The sequence below is a fragment of the Carassius auratus genome, unplaced genomic scaffold (assembly GCF_003368295.1).
Source record: "Carassius auratus strain Wakin unplaced genomic scaffold, ASM336829v1 scaf_tig00215594, whole genome shotgun sequence".
Classification (NCBI taxonomy): Eukaryota; Metazoa; Chordata; class Actinopteri; order Cypriniformes; family Cyprinidae; genus Carassius; species Carassius auratus.
In genome coordinates, this window is record NW_020528155.1 from 20,811 (window position 1) to 40,423 (window position 19,613).

Here is a 19,613-nt window from a genome sequence, read left to right on the forward strand (position 1 = left end):
TAATACACTTAAAACCTATATTGCGCCGTTAATGGTAAACGAACAAAACCATTGCGCTTATATCAATGTTAAGATATTGTTAATGTATATTTGTAAGGGGAAAAAGTGCGTCAGAATATGACGTTCAAAATGACTAGCAGATATCAAGATCACTTGTTGTTGGCAGCTAAATTCAGAGTTTGTAATCCATCGTCTTTAAATCCGTGAGTGTCGCGCGCTCCGCTCGAGCTCTGATGAAGATGAAGAACAAGCGCTGCGCTCGCGCTCTCATCAGTGGGTTGAGCCCTCTGGGCGGTAAATGTTCCAAATTATGGAACATGAAGTTGTTTTCCTGCAGGGGGCGTATGGAGGATCAATAAAACCGAATTCCCCATTGATTCGCATCTTTGACTTAGTCTAGATATTTTACATTAGAGTTGTGGTGTAACGAAATCTGTTCAGTAAAAAATAAAACATAGCCTAATTATTTTTTTCCTGACATGTGAAGGGAATTCCGTTGCACCAGTATAACCTTACACAGTAATCTCAAGCAACAGTGAATGGTTTTTTCAGAGCAGCGTTGAGATTAGTAACAGGTAAGAGTGACACCGTCGCTTTTATGGTGCTTCTGAATATACACAATTTGTTATGTGAATAACGACAACGAGAATCGCTTCAGTGTATTGAAATTCAAGCAATACAAAATAGGGCCAATTCAAGATTCCTAGTGCCATTCCAGTCACTTTTTTCTGCTTCAGTGATGAAGCATATGCGAATTCTGTAAGCCCAATAATGTAATTTTTCAGAAAAAAAAAACCCTAAACAACCCCCCCAAAAAAGAAAAAAAAGATAAGATAATATATGGTGGAGCTGCAGAGCTAAAAACAAATAACCTACATGAAAATGTGGTTAGTTATTCTGCTAAAAAGTTTATGCAGGACGCAACGGAAAAGAGCAGGTAAGAAATAAATGACTACTGTATTGTTTTAGAGTGTGTTATAGAGAGAAACCTTTGATATAACTTTACAATTTAGTAACAACTGCATCGCTGCATCGGCAGGCAATTCTGGACTTTGGGCGCCATCTTTTGGAAGTAATAGCTCATTTACTCACCTGTACAACTGCACAAACTTGACTTGAGTTAATAAAATAAACATTTACAACAGTGTGTATAAAATATCAAATTTATTTTGATATAAAACTGCACATGCACACTCACACAATATCTGATAACCATCAATATAGTCTTATAAGTCTTTTTCATAAAGCTAGCACACAATTGCAGACTTTAAAACATTATGGTTTGAAGACACCATGAGGAAAGCTTGCACTGTCAGATTATAAAGTTTAATGTACAAAAAAGGCAGTCTGAAAAGCAAGTATAAACATTTAAAAAGAATGTACAAATGGGCAAAAAGTACAAAAAGAGCAGCAGTCACTCAAACATGTAGAAGCAATGCTCTGTAACACTTTATGATTAAATGATTCGGTGAAAAAAAAAAGAAATTACAGGTATTCCGATGAATTAAAACGCCTGGAATTTTGGCTGAAAATTGTACAAGATATACAGAATGTTTCTCATACATTCCTGTTTTTTTTGGCAGTCTCGGTCCATACTCGCAAACCTACTTTTAGTATCTTGGTTCAAGACAAAATGAAGGGGTGAAATGACAAACAATGTATGGAGAAGAAATACAGTACAGACTGAATGGAACGGATCACAGAGACGGGAAGGTTTTCCTTGGCCATACATTCACAATTGCTCATTTCCTTCATCCTTATCAAGTACAGAATATGTGCATCGTGTTATTCAAATGATTTGAATGCTGGGAGAGGCATCAGTGAGTCAATAACCAAACTGATTTATGTAAAACTGTTAATAAGTTGAGCTTAATAAGTGGAAATCAAGGGCCTTCTTTGCAAAATCATACATAACTAATGTGTAAATCGTAAATAAAAATGTTACTGTGCAAATTGTTGCAATCCGCTGCACAATTTACACTTGAATGCATGATTTTAACTTACTTCCAAAGTGTTTAAACGAAGTTAGAATCCCCCCTTCCTTACCTTTGACACCCATTGCAAAAAAACAACACAACACTTGGTCACACAGATTTTGAAATACAGTTTTTTCATGAGAAGGAAAGCATCGACATGACTGCACATGACACAGACAAATCTCACCCAACTGACTGGACACAACACAAACCATTGTGTGCATTGAATAAGGCAAATATGAGGAGGCTCACATCCACTAGGAGTTTCATGACCTGTCAGTGCTTAAAAAAACAAAAGTCAAATGTGGCAGAAAACACTGTGGTATTTGTAGAAATTTAAGTCATTTCTAGTAATGGCAAAACCTACATTTCATATTTGTGCTAATACTCCTAATACTTTGTGCTAGGTTATTAGGTTATTCTCTGAGAACAGCAGGTCTAGATGAAAAATGCGACAAAAATATAGTTTAATAAGTTGAATATCCACTTAAAATGAAACAATTAAATTGAATAAATATAGATTTATTTTATTATCCAAGAACATCCCTTCTATCGTATCTTAGTCACTCACATTAGTGAGTATTTCTGTGCTTTTAAGAATCAAACCTGGGCAAACAGAACTTATTACGGTTTCGAAGGCATAAAGCTGAAGTTGTGGTCATGAAAGCCCTAGTTTTCACAATTTCCCTTTCTCTTTTCCATGGCCAATCCATGTGATTACAGAAACAGAAGACGGGAGAAATGTTTTTTCCCACCTTCTAAGGTAAATTCTCCTCAGTTCCAACCTCCTTAACCCGGCTGCTGTGAAGAAAGTTATGTGAAACTATTTGACAGCACCGAGCCTTTTCAATAGATTCTTTCCTTTGGAGAGCAGTCCTGTTTTCTTAGAGTCAGCTCGGGGGCGCCGGATGGGACTGCCGGGCCCCTGGGCTGTGGGGCCGGACCCCGGGATGTGTGGGCGCACTGTGGGGGTGGCACTTCTTCTGGGAGGGCCCGCTTTTTCCACGGGAACCTAACGGAAGACCCGCAAGGGACAGTTCAGGGCCGGATGTTTAAAAAGAAAAGAAGGTGTTTCTTTGCCTTTTAAAGCATCTCAATGTCATTACTGTATAACAGACACACCATCTCCTCTCACAGTCCTTTCTGTCCCAGCAGGGCCACCATACAGTCAATTATCAATCAATAGTATATTTTGCGCCATGAATAATACCCAGACAGTAGGGGGCGGCGCTCTAAACAGTAATCGATGAATTATATGGGGTGAAACCCAGAAAATCGAGTGTGCTTCACTTAAGATTCTAGCTAAACTCTCATTAAAACATTAATAAACCTGTTCAGACTGCAAGTGCTACAAAATATCTTAAGAAATGTACTATTTATACACAACTAATTAGGAACTCCTTAAACGTGAAGCCCAACCAGGGATGAGCATTAGCTGAAAATGTATTCACCCTCAGGCTATCAAAGATATGAGTTTGCTTCTTGATCAAAAAAAAAACATTGAAAAGATTTTTATGTTTTGTTTCCAGTAAAGACTTGTGCATGTCTTTATCACCAGCAGGGTGGACTATTGTAATGGTCTCCACACCGGCTTTCGCAAGAAGACCATTAGACAGCTGCAGCTCATCCAGAACGCTGCTGCCAGGATTCTGACTAGAACCAGAAAATCTGAGCATATCACACCAGTCCTCAGGTCCTTACACTGGCTTCCAGTTATTTAGGATTGATTTTAAAGTACTTTTACTTGTTTATAAATCACTCAATGACCTAGGACCGAAATATATTGCAGATATGTTCACTGAATATAAACCTAACAGAGCACTCAGATCATTAGTATCGAGTCAGTTAGACACACCAAAGGTTCACACAAAACAAGGGGAGTCCGCCTTTAGTTACAATGCCGCTCGCATTTAAACTCATCTGTTTAGCTGTGCATTTATTGAATGAGCACTGTGTGATGTCAGGACTGATTGCACTATATATATATGAATTTCCTATTTTTAACTGTTTTAAATTAATTTTAAATCAATTTTTTAATCATTTTAAATGTTTTTAAATTCCTTTTTATGATTATTTTACTTCCTTTTATGTAAAGCACTTTAAATTACCATTGTGTATGAAATGTGCTATATAAATAATAAAAATAAAAAAAGGAATTTAGAATTACATTATTGCTCACCAATGGAATCAGTGGGTGCCGTCAAATTAAGAGTCCAAACAGCTGCTACTAACATCACTAAACTTTTTCACTGAAGAAAGCAATATTTGGACTCTCATTCTGACGGCACCCATTCACTGAGCAACTGATGTAATGCTAAATTTCTCCAGATCTGTTCTGATGAAAAAACAAATTCATCAACCTCTTGGATGGCCGAAGGGTGAGTTCATTATCAGCAAATTTTCCTTTGGGGTGAACTATGCCTTTAAAAGCAAAAACACCTTTTACATGCCATAATTTGCCCTTAATATCAGTTGTATAGTTGCATAACACAAAATTTAAATTCATTAAATTTATGCTAACAGCAACATACTCTATAATGGTAATGAAAAGAGAAGATAAGTTTTTAATTTACCAGTCTTCTGAAGTAATCTATCACCTTTCAGCATGGTAACTTCACCAAGGGTGTTGGAGCCAAATCAAACCTGCTTTAAAAAAGCTTCATTTATAAAAGTGGCTGCAAGAATGCATAAACTTAAAAATCAATTCAGTCAAGTCTAGGAAACAGTATATAACTAAAATCTACTCTTTAGATAGATAATGGTAATGATACTTATGCTTGCTGGACTGGTTTGATCACTCTTAGAGTTAATGGAAAGAGTGCACCCTAATCACACACACACACACACCTTTATGATCTGGCTGACATTGCCAATGTCCAATATCCATTTCAAAAGTGTTTCTTGTCAATTCATGCTCAGTGTGGTCTGATAGGGTGCACAGCTACAGGAGAGGAGAGGGTTTGTCCCAGGACGTACACTAGGAATCTACTCAACTGCACACATTAGAGAAGAGAAGGGGTGGGGGTAGGGGGTCAGGGGTCCAATTCTGACCGCGTGACAATGGCCTTATAGCTTCTTATGACTTACAGTAGGAGTCAATGAAAGACGAACATTATAATGGACAACACCCAGAGAGAGAAACAACTGAAGATACCAGCTGTGCCTGTCTAATGCACTGACAGCAGTGGACCAATCACAGTATTTATATTAATGTTAACTGATGAGGTCATGAGAACTACAGGGGTGTCTTGATGAGTAACTTGGTCGGTGCATGTATCTGTATAGAATTTGTGTGTATATTGTCAGTTTTAAACTTTGCAATTAATTAAAATTTATTTTTTAATGAATAAAAATGATTTTTTAATTAATACAAATATTGTTTTAATAAGAATATTTTAATCAATTTAAATAATTAATCTTTAATTAAATGTCTTTTTAATTAGAAACATTAAAAATGACATCATTATATATTAACATATGATATAAATTCAAAAAAAAATATATATATATAAATAATAAACATAAATCATTACATATTAATGAAACATTTAAATATGAATAAAATATACATTAAAATAAAAATGCAATAAGTCTGTTAGTTCATACAGTATATAAACTTCCACTCTAAGTTTAGGCAGCAACGTAATGTTTTTGTGAGTGCGAACCAATTTTCTTGGATCTTTCATCTATATGGTTGGGGTGAATGTGATGCATGTGTTCTGTGCATACCAGGAGCAACAGTCGTGTGCATTAGACGAGGACAGCATTATCTGTGGTATCCTCTGTTGCTCACTTACGTGACAGATACTGAGCCGTTACGGAGTGAAATGAACACTCTTCTTCTGTTTTGCCAAGCAAGTGAGGAAAAAAAAAACAATGCCATGATGTAATGCATCTCAATTGTCTGCACAATGAATATGAGAAAAGAATAACAAATCTTTCAGTACAGAAAAACCTTGATAAGTCCTGATGATTGAAAACATCCATCAGCAATTATTTATATATATATATTTTCTCTCTCTCTCTCTTTTTTTTATACAGACCACTGTACAATATCTACAACTACAGATAAAATCATTCTTGATAACTCTCTACTTGCAACATATGTTTTGTGTCTTTCTTTAAGTTGATAGTCTTATATATCAGCAATACACAAAAAACAATAATTTTGGAAACATATACAAAAGGGTTTAAGGTTGTTGTTGTTTTTTTTTAACTGGTCTCAATCCGTTAAAGCACCTTAAAAAAATTCACTGTGGAGTCGAAGCATTCTGAAAGAAAAAGCATGCAGTTCTACAGTTCCACATGGATTCAGTTCTCTGTACATCAAAACTATCTCCTCTATTATAAATTGAGTTCAATTTTAAACACACTTACATTCATAAAGCTTCTATTACAATGCCTCACTTGTGTATTCTGTAAAAAATAATAGTCTTTTAGTGCTTCTTTTTCCAGAAATAATAACAATAAACAGCTAATAATCTGGCACGCCTCTTTGTGTGAATTCTTCTTTTCCAAACAACGCTTTATGAATATGCAATTTCATTAACAGTTCACATTTCTCCTCCGCAGATCATCTGACATAAAGATAAAGGTTCCTCAGTCTTGTATTTTACGGTATGTCTCTGTGTTTAGTAAGCTGTCTCTCTTTTGTTTTCTGTTTTCCTTCAATGATCCATCAAAAAAGCAACCGGCTGTCACACAACACATACACAGACGGAGAAGAGGAAAAAAACAGCGGAGCAGGAAGGAGATTAAAAAAAGAGCGAATGGATGACAGAGGGCTAGCGTGAAACAGGATGTACCCTTTTGTTCTTTGTCCGGGACGGGTGGTCCTGGGGGTGACGGCTCGGTGTCTTGGTGAGGTAAACCTCCACGTCATCAGGCACTTCTTCAAGAAAGTTGGAGGGGACCAGACCCTTGTGTCCATTGAGCTCCCCCTGAATGGAAAACAGAGGACATCATGCATCTAAGGCTAAATGCCAGTGTGGCGGCTCTCCCGTGTTCAGGACTGAAAGCAGGAATAACCTCGAACATGAAAGAACAGCATTATTAGGTGTTTGGCAGAAGAGTATAGTGTATGACCAAAAACAGAGATGGTGTAAATAATCTACTCACGTAATAAAAGCCATCCTCATCGATCTCTCCAAACACTGTGATCACATCACCAGCACAAAACGTCAGCTCGGCCTGAAGGACAGAAAAAGAAAAACATGTTAGATTTCAGTCATCGTTCATAACTGTAACAGAGCTCATTTAATATCCAGCAGTTACAGCCACAATGTAGATCTATTAATCACTTTAAAGGATCAATCATAAATCAGCCTGACTGTCTCTATCTTTATATCCATCTATCTTTCCATCTGTGCTTCCATCCATCTGTATATACATCCATCCATCTATACGTCCATATATCTCTGTCTCTGTATATCCATCTATCTGTCCATCCATCCATTCATCCACCTATCCATCCATCCGTCTAAACATCTATCTATCTATCTATCTATCTATCTATCTATCTATCTATCTATCTATCTATCTATCTATCTATCTATCTATCTATCTATCTATCTATCTGTCTGTCTGTCTATCTGTCTGTCTGTCTGTCTGTCTGTCTGTGTATCTGTCTGTCTGTCTGTGTATCTGTCTGTCTGTGTATCTGTCTGTGTATCTGTCTGTCTGTGTATCTGTCTGTCTGTCTGTCTGTCTGTCTGTGTATCTGTCTGTCTGTGTATCTGTCTGTGTATCTGTCTGTCTGTGTATCTGTCTGTCTGTGTATCTGTCTGTCTGTGTATCTGTCTGTGTATCTGTCTGTCTGTGTATCTGTCTGTCTGTGTATCTGTCTGTCTGTCTGTGTATCTGTCTGTCTGTGTATCTGTCTATCTGTGTATCTGTCTGTCTGTCTGTGTATCTGTCTGTCTGTGTATCTGTCTGTGTATCTGTCTGTCTGTGTATCTGTCTGTCTGTCTGTGTATCTGTCTGTCTGTGTATCTGTCTGTCTGTCTGTGTATCTGTCTGTCTGTCTGTGTATCTGTCTGTCTGTGTATCTGTCTGTCTGTCTGTGTATCTGTCTGTCTGTCTGTGTATCTGTCTGTCTGTCTGTGTATCTGTCTGTCTGTGTATCTGTCTGTCTGTGTATCTGTCTGTCTGTCTGTCTGTCTGTGTATCTGTCTGTCTGTGTATCTGTCTGTCTGTGTATCTGTCTGTGTATCTGTCTGTCTGTGTATCTGTCTGTCTGTCTGTCTGTGTATCTGTCTGTCTGTCTGTGTATCTGTCTGTCTGTCTGTGTATCTGTCTGTCTGTCTGTGTATCTGTCTGTCTGTCTGTGTATCTGTCTGTCTGTCTGTGTATCTGTTTGTCTGTCTGTGTATCTGTCTGTCTGTCTGTTTATCTGTCTGTCTGTCTGTGTATCTGTTTGTCTGTCTGTCTGTCTGTCTGTCTGTGGGCACTTTTTTCACTTCTGCACACTTACACACTATAACTTTTGACAGAATTAAAACCTACACATTCAACCTACACTAGGTTTAGGTCTAACTCTATACTCATAAAAACAAACCTACGTAATGTCAGACATCTAAAAGAATCTCTACATAACTTATTAGAAAGAAAATGAAATAGCAATAATTTATAGCAACATTCTCTACTTCAGGTTCAAAACAACACCCACCAGACTTGTGAAATACAAACACAGATCAACCAACACTGGGCAAGGCAGGTCCTCACTTAACCTCCACACACAGAGATCTCAGTGTCACAAATAACCATTCCCTATTCCTTTCATAGGAACTCACTCACTTACAGCAGAGCAGATTTCTCAACAGCCTGTCACAAAGCCTTCATAAAAGCATTATAATGATTCAACGTATCCGATAAATACATGAATACACATTGGAATTCGTATCTGGTTCACTAAAGCATGACACTAAAACTACCATCATGGAATATTAAGCATCGTTTAATGCTTATTTCCTTAGAGGATCATTTATCAAGCAAATTATGAAGGCTTTAAAAAACACATTCATTATGAAATAAAAATGTATTGCACATGCATTATGATGTTTGGATCCCATTAATGAGATGACCACATGCCGTACAGGTGCTGATGCAGTGCAGTGAGCTCCGTCAGCAGGAAATAGAGTGTCATTTGGCACAGGCTCAGTGAGTGTAGACTCACTACTTCCTTCCACACTCACCTCCTCACTCTGCAAGCTGCCCTCATAGTGGGCCTGTGCGCCAGCAGCAATGCAAAGGTGACAGTAAGTGACAATGGGGTGTAAAAGACTTGGAAATGCTAATTATAATATAAAGTTATTAGCTGATCTAACTTTTTTTGTTCTGTGAGTTTTTTTATTTTTTTTTATAGATTTGGAATTGAATTGGAAAAAGTTTATGGATGTAACATTTTTTCATTGCTATTTATTTTTTGTTAATGTTTTCATAACCATTATATATGAAATATGATTACACTTAAACACAAGTAAATATATTACAATATATTACAATAAAAATAAAAAACAAAAATATAAAAAAATAATAAAAATTATTAAGGAATACTATAATAATGTATAAATAACATTAAAATAACACTGTGACAGAAAGGGGAAATTTTGGGAAACATGTTTGAAAACGGTGATTATATTTTTTTATTTTATTTGGCACAGAACTTACACACTTCAACTTTAAAATAATAAGATCACAGAAGAAAGTCATACAGGACTGGAATGACATAACAGTGTGTAAATAATGACAGAACTTTAATTTTATTTTTAACCAGAACTTAACCTTTGGAGCAGCCAAGTGACATCTGAATGAACAGTAACATAAACAATACAAACCACATTGTAGCCGCAAAAGCAAGGAAGATAAGCTGAAAATGAATTGGTGGCTATTACAGAGGCAGACATCCAGGCAAGCCAGCATAAAATCAAAAGCTTATGAGATGAAACTGTAGGTGCGAGAAAAAGCCCAGACAAAATGAACTCCATTAGTACCTCCACATCCACGTTAGGAGAGCTCTCTCTGGGGTCATAGTCATACAGGGCCACCATCCTCCGCGTCGGCACCGGGTGCTGCCTTCCACTCCTTTTGTTCCTCTCTGAGGGAATAAGCAAACAAATAAGGAAACCAAGGTACTTTCTAATAATTAAAATGTTGAAATTAAACATATAAATATGTGAAAAAAGAGCATGATTTTATGAATGACAGCAGGTCTTGTTGTTACAATGACATCAAAACAAACTTTATATGTTATTCATTCTAATTTTTTCGCATATTACCAACTATGATCATTTTTAACAACAAAAGGCATATTTAGTAGACAAGTTATTAATATTGAATCTAAATGTCCACTGTTATGAGCTCTGAGGTCCAAAATTTGAGACTACAGCTTATTGAACATTTCAAATTGAAAATGGAATAAAAAAAATAAAGAAATAAAAAAATCTGTGACACTGCTCATGTGAGTTCGGTATGAATGGTCAATTGTTTTTACTTAAAGCTCAAGACGCTCTAAAATACAAAACAGACACATTTTAAGAGCAGTTTCAGACTTTCAGAGCCCACTGTTCAATCTGCATTATTGTGGAGTCAGTGGGAACAGAAAGAAGTAGTCATGCTTGTGTGACATTCGACTGTTGAAAGGAAACTTGGAGGTGAGCTCTGAAAAGGCACTTCAGTGAAAAAGTAAAAAAAAGGTTTGAATGAGAAAACTGGTGGAGAAATCGTGCGGGCACAAACCTCTCTTGGATTTCCTGGACCTGCGATTAACTGAACGGCCATCTTTGAACCTATTACAGTTTACTTGAAGAGAAAAGAGGAAAGCAAGAAAGAAATGGAATAGAGAGAGGGGGGGGGGTGAAGGTAAAGAAGGCACAGGATTTAAAGGAATAATCCGTCTTCGACATTTCACTAGGATTCCTTTTGTTTTCCTCAGATGAAAGAAAGTCCTTTAGAATTGGAACGACAGAGTGGTGACAGAATTTAAGAGTTATATAAACAATAGTATGGAAAAGGTAGAGGACTGGCAGACTAGCACCATGTTAATCTAAAATAATTCAGAAAGTAAGAGAATAGTCAGAAAATGAAGCACAGAGGGGTAAGATGGGCAGGGGCTCAGTACAAACTACCTGTTAGTTCATACCTATTTTCTCAATGGGTGTGTTGAGAGGAAGAAAGCCCTGTTTGAGCAGCTGGTCCATCATTTGATCATCATCCGTCTGGATCTCTGAGACCATGTTACAGGGGATGAGCCCCCTGCGGCCACAGATCTCTGCCCTATAGAAGCCATCTGTGTCCTTCTCTCCAAACACCTGGACAACACAGCAGGGCCATAACTCAACTCATTTCATTGCATTTTTAATTACACTCTCTCTAATGTCCTGCATTTCTGCTCTACTCAATTTTACAGTAGCACTACTTCTAATGTTTTCTATGTTGTATTATTTACGTATGCTTGTATTATTTTCATTTGTAAGTCATGTTTTATAGTATCAAGTGTCTAGTAATTGAATAAATGTAAATAGCCACTGCAAAAAGAAAAACATCTATTTTGTGTGTGTGTGTGTGTGTGTGTATGACAATGGCTTGACTAGGAGAGAAGGGGAGAAGCAAACAGAACTTAAAATATATAATTAGCAATGCACAAAGTATTATTTATATAAAATAAATCATTATAAAGCCATATACATATGCACGCATGTATATAAAATACAGTAAAGAAACAATAAAAGTAATTTAATAATCAGTATTATTTAATATTGGCAATGACAACTACACTGAACACAAATATATAATTATCAACTATTTTTATCAGTCAGAAATACGGTATGCGCAAAGGATAGAACAATAGTAGTGCAAAGAATAGAACAATATAATTTTATAAAATTATTTTATATAATCAGTTATGTATACCATTATTAATAAATTCATCAATGTACTTTTTAAAATAAAATAATTATTTATCAATCCATATAAATATTTATATACATAACATATATATACATACACACACACACACACATATAATATTATATATATATATACATGAACATAATACATTTATAATAAAGTACAATAAATAGTAATAAACAATATTAATTATATGATGTATTGATGCATTTATATAAAAAATGTGTATTAATAATAAATAATAATCAGTACTTTCACTACTGGCAATTAAATTTGTATATTAGTATATAAACATAATTATCTGTATCGATGCATCCCTAAATAGAGTAGAAGGTAACACTTAATGTTAGTTAATGTATTAATTAACATGAACAAACAATGAATAAAACATTTATTACTGTATTTATTAATCTTCGTCAATGTTAGTTAATGAAAATACATTGTTAATTCATGGTAATTCACAGTGCATTAACTAATGTTAACAAGCACAACTTTTGATTTAAATAATGCATTAGTAAATGTTGAAATTAACATGAATTAAGACTTATAAATGTTGTAGAAAGATTGTTCTTGCTTAGTTCATGTCAACGAAAGTAGTTAACTAACATTAACTAATGGAACCTTATTCTAAAGTGTTACAGAGTAGAAATAAAAAGTCTTAAAAGGTGGAGAGAACTGAAAAACAAGCTATGGAATTAAATGACAGTTGAGAACTGCTTGACATCAGTCAGTTCAGATCAAACCTTTATGATCTGGCCCTCCTTGAAGGGAAGCTCTTCTACAGCAGCATCGGGGTTCGGAGACATTGACAAGGGGTCGTAGTCAAACATGGCCACAAAGATTCGGGACAAGTCCTCTGGCTCGGACTCATAGTAGTCCGGAGACCGCCCGTCTCGTCCTCCATAACCATCTGAAACACAGGAGAAGGCAAGCTTCTGCTACACACTGAAACCAGAGGACATCTAAAGCCCAAAAGAGACCATAGCACACTTAACCTAATCTATATCCTCAGAGGCATCAATCTGTGACAGCTAAACAATATTTAGAAAATGACATACAGTATGCTGCTATCTGAATATATTATGTGCCATTCCTTCCTTAAGTGAGGCTACATATTAAAACTACATATTTACATCATAAACTTATAAAAATGCTAACTGCACTTGATACATATGCATGCTCTCTATACAATAAAATTATTTGGCACACAGCACACCGGTGGGGTAATACACAAGCATACTGAAAACAGAAGAATGCAGTAAGAACATGTTTGAAACTGCCATGCATATTAAATGAACAAGGAAAGGATAAAAACATTGCTGTTTTACTGTAAACATCTACAGAACATTAGTGGACAGACATGCAGCAACTCATTACCAATACTTTACTGGGATGATCCACTATCAATCTCAAACTTTTTTCTCTTATCTTATACCAAAGCCTTGGAGAGGAGTAAATAGTAGACCATGCCAGTTAATTCAAAGTGTATATGGAGCTGATATAAGTGAATCATGCACACTGATAAGGATATATAGAACATTCAAAAGCTGCATTTAAAATAACAGTAATTTCCATAGTTCTCCATTAAAGCAGGCATATGCTCTTATATGCTCTTATAGTGTGCAATCATACAACATCCAACAGAAGAAAGATATTCATGCAATTGAAACAATCAAGAATCTCACAGGAAGCTCAGTAAAAGATGGATGATGAGGAAAAAGGCAACAAGGGAAGCAAGAGGAGGAGAAGAGGGGTTCACAAACACTGTCTGGTGTTTTAGACCACAAAATGAGCACAAAGAAAGGAGCAATCACCCTTAAACAGACCGAAACCCTAACCAAATCCTAGTTATCTGTTGCTAAAATAAAGACAAATTGCCTCTTGATTAAAACTATAAAATATACACATAAAAAGTAAATCAAAAGAAAAAAAATTGTTTAATAAATGTACCTCATCCATCTTTGTCTTTCATATGTTAATGAGAATTCCCTGCATGTCTATTCTTCTAAGATAAAGGTAGCTTCTTGCTCTTTTTGAGGATAGCAATACAAGTAAAGCTCTAGCAACTTTATCCGAGATATGTTTCCCAATTTATATTTGTTTACATTTCTACATATGCAAATCTGTAGGTTAAAAGACAAGCAAAACTTGTAATTTTGTAAAAAGACTAAAGCTGAACTTCTGTGTAGCTACAGTACATGTTTGTGTCCCTATAATTAACCTATTTTGTGAAACTTTAAGGTCTAAGGGTTTAGCATCCACATGACAGGAACTGAAAGATTGGATATGACGTTATTTTGAAAAATGTAGTAAAGCAATGCCATCACAATAACCTCATGTATTATGTTTAAGTCTTGTGGCCTTATTTCTTGGAAATTGTTTTGTATTTTCTTTCTTTCTATTTATTCAGGTAGAACTGCTGTGAGACACCTATTTTTAGAAACGGAAGAACCTAAATTTTTATCTGTGATAATCAGCAGTCACAGAAACAGTCAGTAGAGCTTAACTTGCATTTAGTTGAGAATTATTAAATTAAAGACCCCCATGAAATCTCCCTGAAAAATGCACTTTTTCTGAACTGACGTTTTTTTCTGTTTGGGTGGGACAAAAGTTTGCCAACACTTTATTTTGTCAGCATTTGACTGTTACACAAAACTAGTTGGACAAAGTCTGAGTTTCAGAGTAGGTTTAGAGTAAATATATATATATATATATATATATGCTAAATTATTTATTGGGTGACAATACAATAAGGATATATATAATTCATATAATTCATATAAAATAATATTATACATTTCTAAATCGCTTCAATATGCGTTTGCTCAAAGTAAACTCAAACTTACAGTACCTGGGTTTTAATAGGCTGTTCAAAGCTCACAAACATGGACTAAAAGCCACTAAACCCCTACATTGATTTCAGTGAAAGTAATAATTTCAATAAGAGTAATGATTTCAATAAGGGTCTTTAAACAAGACACTGTTGATAAAAATGTGCTATATTAGTTCAAATTTTTCTGGTCATTTTGTTGGATTTTCTTTTTCACGCCACATACCATATCGGTGCTCTGTTCGCTGTGGGGCCGATTTCCTGCGGTGGGCTACATTGGTATAGTAAACATCATCCTTGATATGTGAGAGGTTCCCTTCACTCCCCTCACTGTTATTCTCCACGGTGATCTCTACGGAAACACCAATCAGAGCATTACAGCCACAGCCCCTCTACTCACCCCGCTAGATGTGGATTATGGTATTTTCAGGGCTCTCAAGGTGTGTTTTAAGATTGGAAATGCCATTCTATAGCATTAAAGCATCAGAAATGGCGTACTGATCTTAAAACAGTATTGAAAGCCAGCTGACATGAATTGCTCTGGAGTAAAACAGCAATGTTCAACATGATGATGGTTTTCTAAGCGACAATGTGTGTCCTGTTAGGAGTACCAATTGTACACTAGAATAAAGCAGTTAAATAATTATTAGTGAATCTGAAACAGAATGAGTGTTCAAAGGTCAACCAAAAGTGACTCCCAGGGCTTACAGAACACCAGAACTGTCATGACATTTAAGGAAATCAGAGGAACACACAATAGGTGTCTCTACAAAGGAAGGGAAGGAGAGTCCAAACATCATGTGACCACACTAACCAATGGAAGGGACTGTCATTGGCCTTCTCTGAGCGGGCGGACAGCCGTGACTCGTCCTATGGCCGGAATGGTCCAGTCGATCTGAGCGTCCCGTTGAGGGAGAGCTCCCTAAAATCTTCAAAAGCAAACATTAATATGTTAATCAAAGCCTGTGGTTCCTTAAAATAGATATCCTATTAAAAAAAAAGATTCCCATCATCCCCAAAATGAAATAAATAAATAAAGTGATTTCTTTAGAGAGCAAGATTCTAGTCCCAAGTGAAATCAAAACAAGGAGGATGAACCCGCCAAAACATTTAACATAAACAATTGAAACAAACTCTGACAACAACATGAGCAGGTTTTGGCAGAAATCAGATGCTTAGCTAAAGACCATTTTGGTTTTTGTTCTGCTCCTCTTGTTCGTATGGAAAGTTTTGAATTTAGTTTGTGATATGAGCTTTCTGATTCATATCATTCTACATTATGGTCTGCCTACACTTAATGTAATGTCTTGAGTATATAAAACTGTCAGTGCAGGTATTATAGCATGCTGCAAATCTGTATACGATAGTAGTCAGGACATTAACCACCACAGACATCCTGGGAGATTTCCCTGGAATTTTCTTGATGATTTACAGGAACTGTATGAACAGGTATTAGAAGAAAACAATGATGGGAAGCAAAACCCACCAAAAAAGTATGCATCTGTGCTGGCTCAATCCAGATAAGTGAAGTGAGTTTCTGTTCAAGCCCAAATAAACAAGGCTTTGACCGTTCCAATCAGTGGCAAAACATTGTTCATTTATTTGAATAACTTCAGTCCATACTGCACTGTTAAATATACAAATTCGTCATTCCTTTGGTGTTTCAAGCTACCCATAGAACAACTCTAAACCAGTGTTTCCCAACCCTGTTCCTAGAGGCACCCCAATACTACAAATTTTTGAAGCCCTTCCCAATCAAACACATCCTAAATTAACTCATCAGTTCATTAGTAGAGACTTAAAAAGACACCTAGTGGAGACCTCCAAGTCCTAAACTGGATGGGTTAAATAAGGGAGACATCCAAAATGTGTACTAATGGGGTCCCACCAAGAACAGGGTTTGGAAACATTTGCTCTAAACCAGGTCTCCAACCTTGCTCTCGGAGACCCACTAATCCTGCAAAGTTTATTTCCACACCTCCTTGCACGTTTTCAAGTGATCTTCAGAACCCCAGATTAACTGTTTAGATGATTAGGTTTGGGAGCTAAACTTTGAAAAATAGTAGTTCTCCAGGAGCAGTGTTGAATACTCACTAGGGAACTTCTAGGTTGGACTCTAAAGTATAAGTTGGAGGACTTGTGAAACATGTCATTTGATTTGTGACTCTTCTTTACAACAGAAACAAGAAACACTCAGAAATGGCCTTTAGGGTAATCAAAACAAATTACACATCCAAAAACATTTCACTTGACACTCTAGGAAATCAAACAAAGTCACATGAGATCTAAACCAAATCAGGAAAGTCAAGAAAGATCATACAAGCTAAACTCCCCCCAAAACAAGTAGTAATATCAAAAGTGAAATCAAACAATAACATAGCAACATCTAGCAAAAATAGACCAAACAAAAGGCTAAACAAGAAGAACAAAACCAAATAAACCAATACAGACTGGGTGGAACACCATGAACAGAAGAATGGTTTAATCGATTGTCGATGAGAACACAAGCAGTTGGTAGATGAGAAGAGGACGGAAGGGTGACAGGAGGGGTAGGAGACACACACCAGGGGTTCATCCATTGCCCTGTTGAGTCTGGCCACAGAGTAGGCCCTAGATGTCCCTGTGAATAGGTCCTGCCAACTCGCTCAGCCTGCCCTCGCTCTGGAACCTGCGTTGGGGGACGGTGATGGTGCGGATGATAGTGGTAATGGTGGTATGACTTCCCGCATGCTCCTCGTTCTCTGGAATGGAATCCAGGATATCCCTCCTCCACGCTGCACTGCCGGGTCAGTGTCCTTTTCCTGCCAGCAGCCAGAGCACGTCTCTCCACAGGGTCCCTCGGCTGTGGATCACCCGCATGTTGGGGGCCAGAAACCACCCGCAGCGGGGCTAGCCACCCCGTGTACGAGTGGTAGCTTCCACGTTAGCCAAGCGAGCCCTCCTCCTCACTCCCGCAGTCAGTCCACTGTCCGGGCTCTTGGTGTTCTGCCTGCTACTGCGTGCTGCTCCAGCACGATGGCCGGTCCTCTATGGAGCTGTAGCGCGGAGAGGAGCGCTGCCTCTGCAGCCTGCGGATGCTCTTGCTAGGGGAGAGGTGGTTCGGCTGCCGTGAATCCCGTTGGTAGGGCCGTGGGCTCCTGCAAGGAGTGCCTGGACAGGCTTCCTCGAAACGCAGACGCTGACCCATGACCTCCACCCCGGTGTCGGGTTCCTCCTCGGCAACTTCCGGGATGCTGTGGAGCCGCTTGTGGGAGCGCAAGGAGCGCTGTCGTACCACTTCCCGCTGCAGGTCCCAACTGTCCCGGTCCACCGCCAGGTCTTGTCTCCTGTAATATGCCTTTTAGAAGCCGGAGAGGATGATGGACGAAGGAGGAGCCAAAGTTTCAGTTAGATTTGGACGTATTTCAATTAGTTAAAATCGGGATTGTTTTTGGCGGGTTTTGTTTGATGGTGTTAGAACAGGCAGAGAAGATAAAACAGTGTGCAAATAGAGAACAAAATGGGAAAAGAAAGACAAAATAAACACAGAATTAGTTATCGGAGGTCATGGTCGAATGTAGGGCATGCAGTCTCATTCCATGACGGACATGACATGCGACGGGACGGGGAATCTGTTGAAGGAAATTGTCAGGAAATGCAAACCGTACAGAAAATGAGAACTGGAGAGTATCACATATGCAGGCTCATTGAGACAATCCACTAACAAAGCACAGTCCAACAACAACAACAACAAAAACTACAGATGAGAATTCAGAACACAGAACATTAAGAAATTATTAACAGGCAATCAAAGGATCAAGGCTAAAGTATCTAAGGACTTTACATAAAAAAATAAAAAATAAAATAACAAAATGGAGATTCATCTGCCAAGCAACAAGTGAATTGTGTTCAAAAGTAGACCAGTAACCTGGAATGGAAATTAAAAAAATATTAATAAAAAGACAAATCTTTTCTAATCATTTCAAATTATGTATGAAAACCGTAATCGTTGGTTTAAATTTGTACATCCCGATACATGTAGAATATATTTTTAGAATAAGAGGAGATAGCTACAACAGCATATTGTTAAAAAATATTGTTTTTAGTATTTAAGTTTGACACTACTGCAGATACAGTTTTCTGTACCATACTAAAACTGTAGATGTCTGCAGTTGGAAGCAAACCATATCCCAAAAAGCAGAATATATTGTAGCCTTTATAAGGTGTTAGTTTTCATACCACAATCCCAATGCTGCTCAGGTCTCCAAAAAGAAACTCAAAACAAAAATGACAAAAACGGAAATATAATATACCATTTATTACTTCATATATTCAATACATCATGTATTTTGCAACCCTTTCTGTATAATACTTATTCATAAATATCTTTTTAAAATAAATCTTAACAGTAAAACATCGTTCATGAAGAAACAGATATTCACAAAACTGTCAAAATTACACTGAGAAAAGTAAAACTTAACAGAAGTGTAACCATGAGACAAACATAACCAAAAGTGAATAACTGTTTCATTTAAGCAGACTTTACTTAAATGAGATTCCCAAAATGCCCTTGGAATGATATGTGCATTTTTCACCAGATCAACTAGGAGCTAATTTGACACTTTCAATTTATTGATACTTATACAGAACAGCACAAAAAACTGTCTTTATTTAATAATAATCACAAACACATTAAAACCATGGCGTTTACATTCCATGAAGTAAACACTTCAGGCATAGCAAACAGATACACACTGTATATATCTGCACATATGTGATTGTCATATGCAATAAATCTAAGAATCTGCTAAATAATCTGGCAATTCCAAGTAACAAGAGCCACTTCTACTATATCTTCTACTAATCCAGATCGATTTCGATCAGATGCATATTGATGCAATACTTAAAACTGAACAACAGAG

At 36.9% G+C, this 19,613-nt stretch overlaps 1 protein-coding gene across 8 annotated transcripts; it reads right to left on the minus strand.

Annotated features, from left to right (window-relative positions):
• Positions 1 to 2,589: 2,589 nt before the first annotated feature.
• Positions 2,590 to 17,319, minus strand: LOC113095072 (RIMS-binding protein 2-like). 8 transcript variants are annotated; one of them, XR_003288264.1, is made up of 13 exons: positions 17,277 to 17,319; positions 15,527 to 15,641; positions 14,939 to 15,064; positions 12,626 to 12,792; positions 11,116 to 11,284; positions 10,713 to 10,775; positions 9,968 to 10,071; positions 9,170 to 9,202; positions 7,095 to 7,166; positions 6,782 to 6,916; positions 5,774 to 5,818; positions 4,550 to 4,619; positions 2,888 to 2,988 (listed from the first exon to the last, which is right to left on the minus strand). XR_003288264.1 is itself a non-coding variant. In XM_026260684.1 (11 exons), exons 1-11 carry the CDS (start codon positions 17,289 to 17,291, stop codon positions 2,800 to 2,802), a joined length of 1,188 nt encoding a protein of 395 aa, XP_026116469.1. In that variant the 5' UTR covers positions 17,292 to 17,319; the 3' UTR covers positions 2,590 to 2,799. The 8 variants fall into 8 exon arrangements, 6 of the variants coding, with proteins under 6 accessions (XP_026116469.1, XP_026116473.1, XP_026116472.1 ...); XR_003288265.1 differs by lacking the exon at positions 5,774 to 5,818; XM_026260684.1 differs by lacking the exons at positions 4,550 to 4,619; positions 5,774 to 5,818 and having other exon boundaries at positions 2,590 to 2,988.
• Positions 17,320 to 19,613: the final 2,294 nt, after the last annotated feature.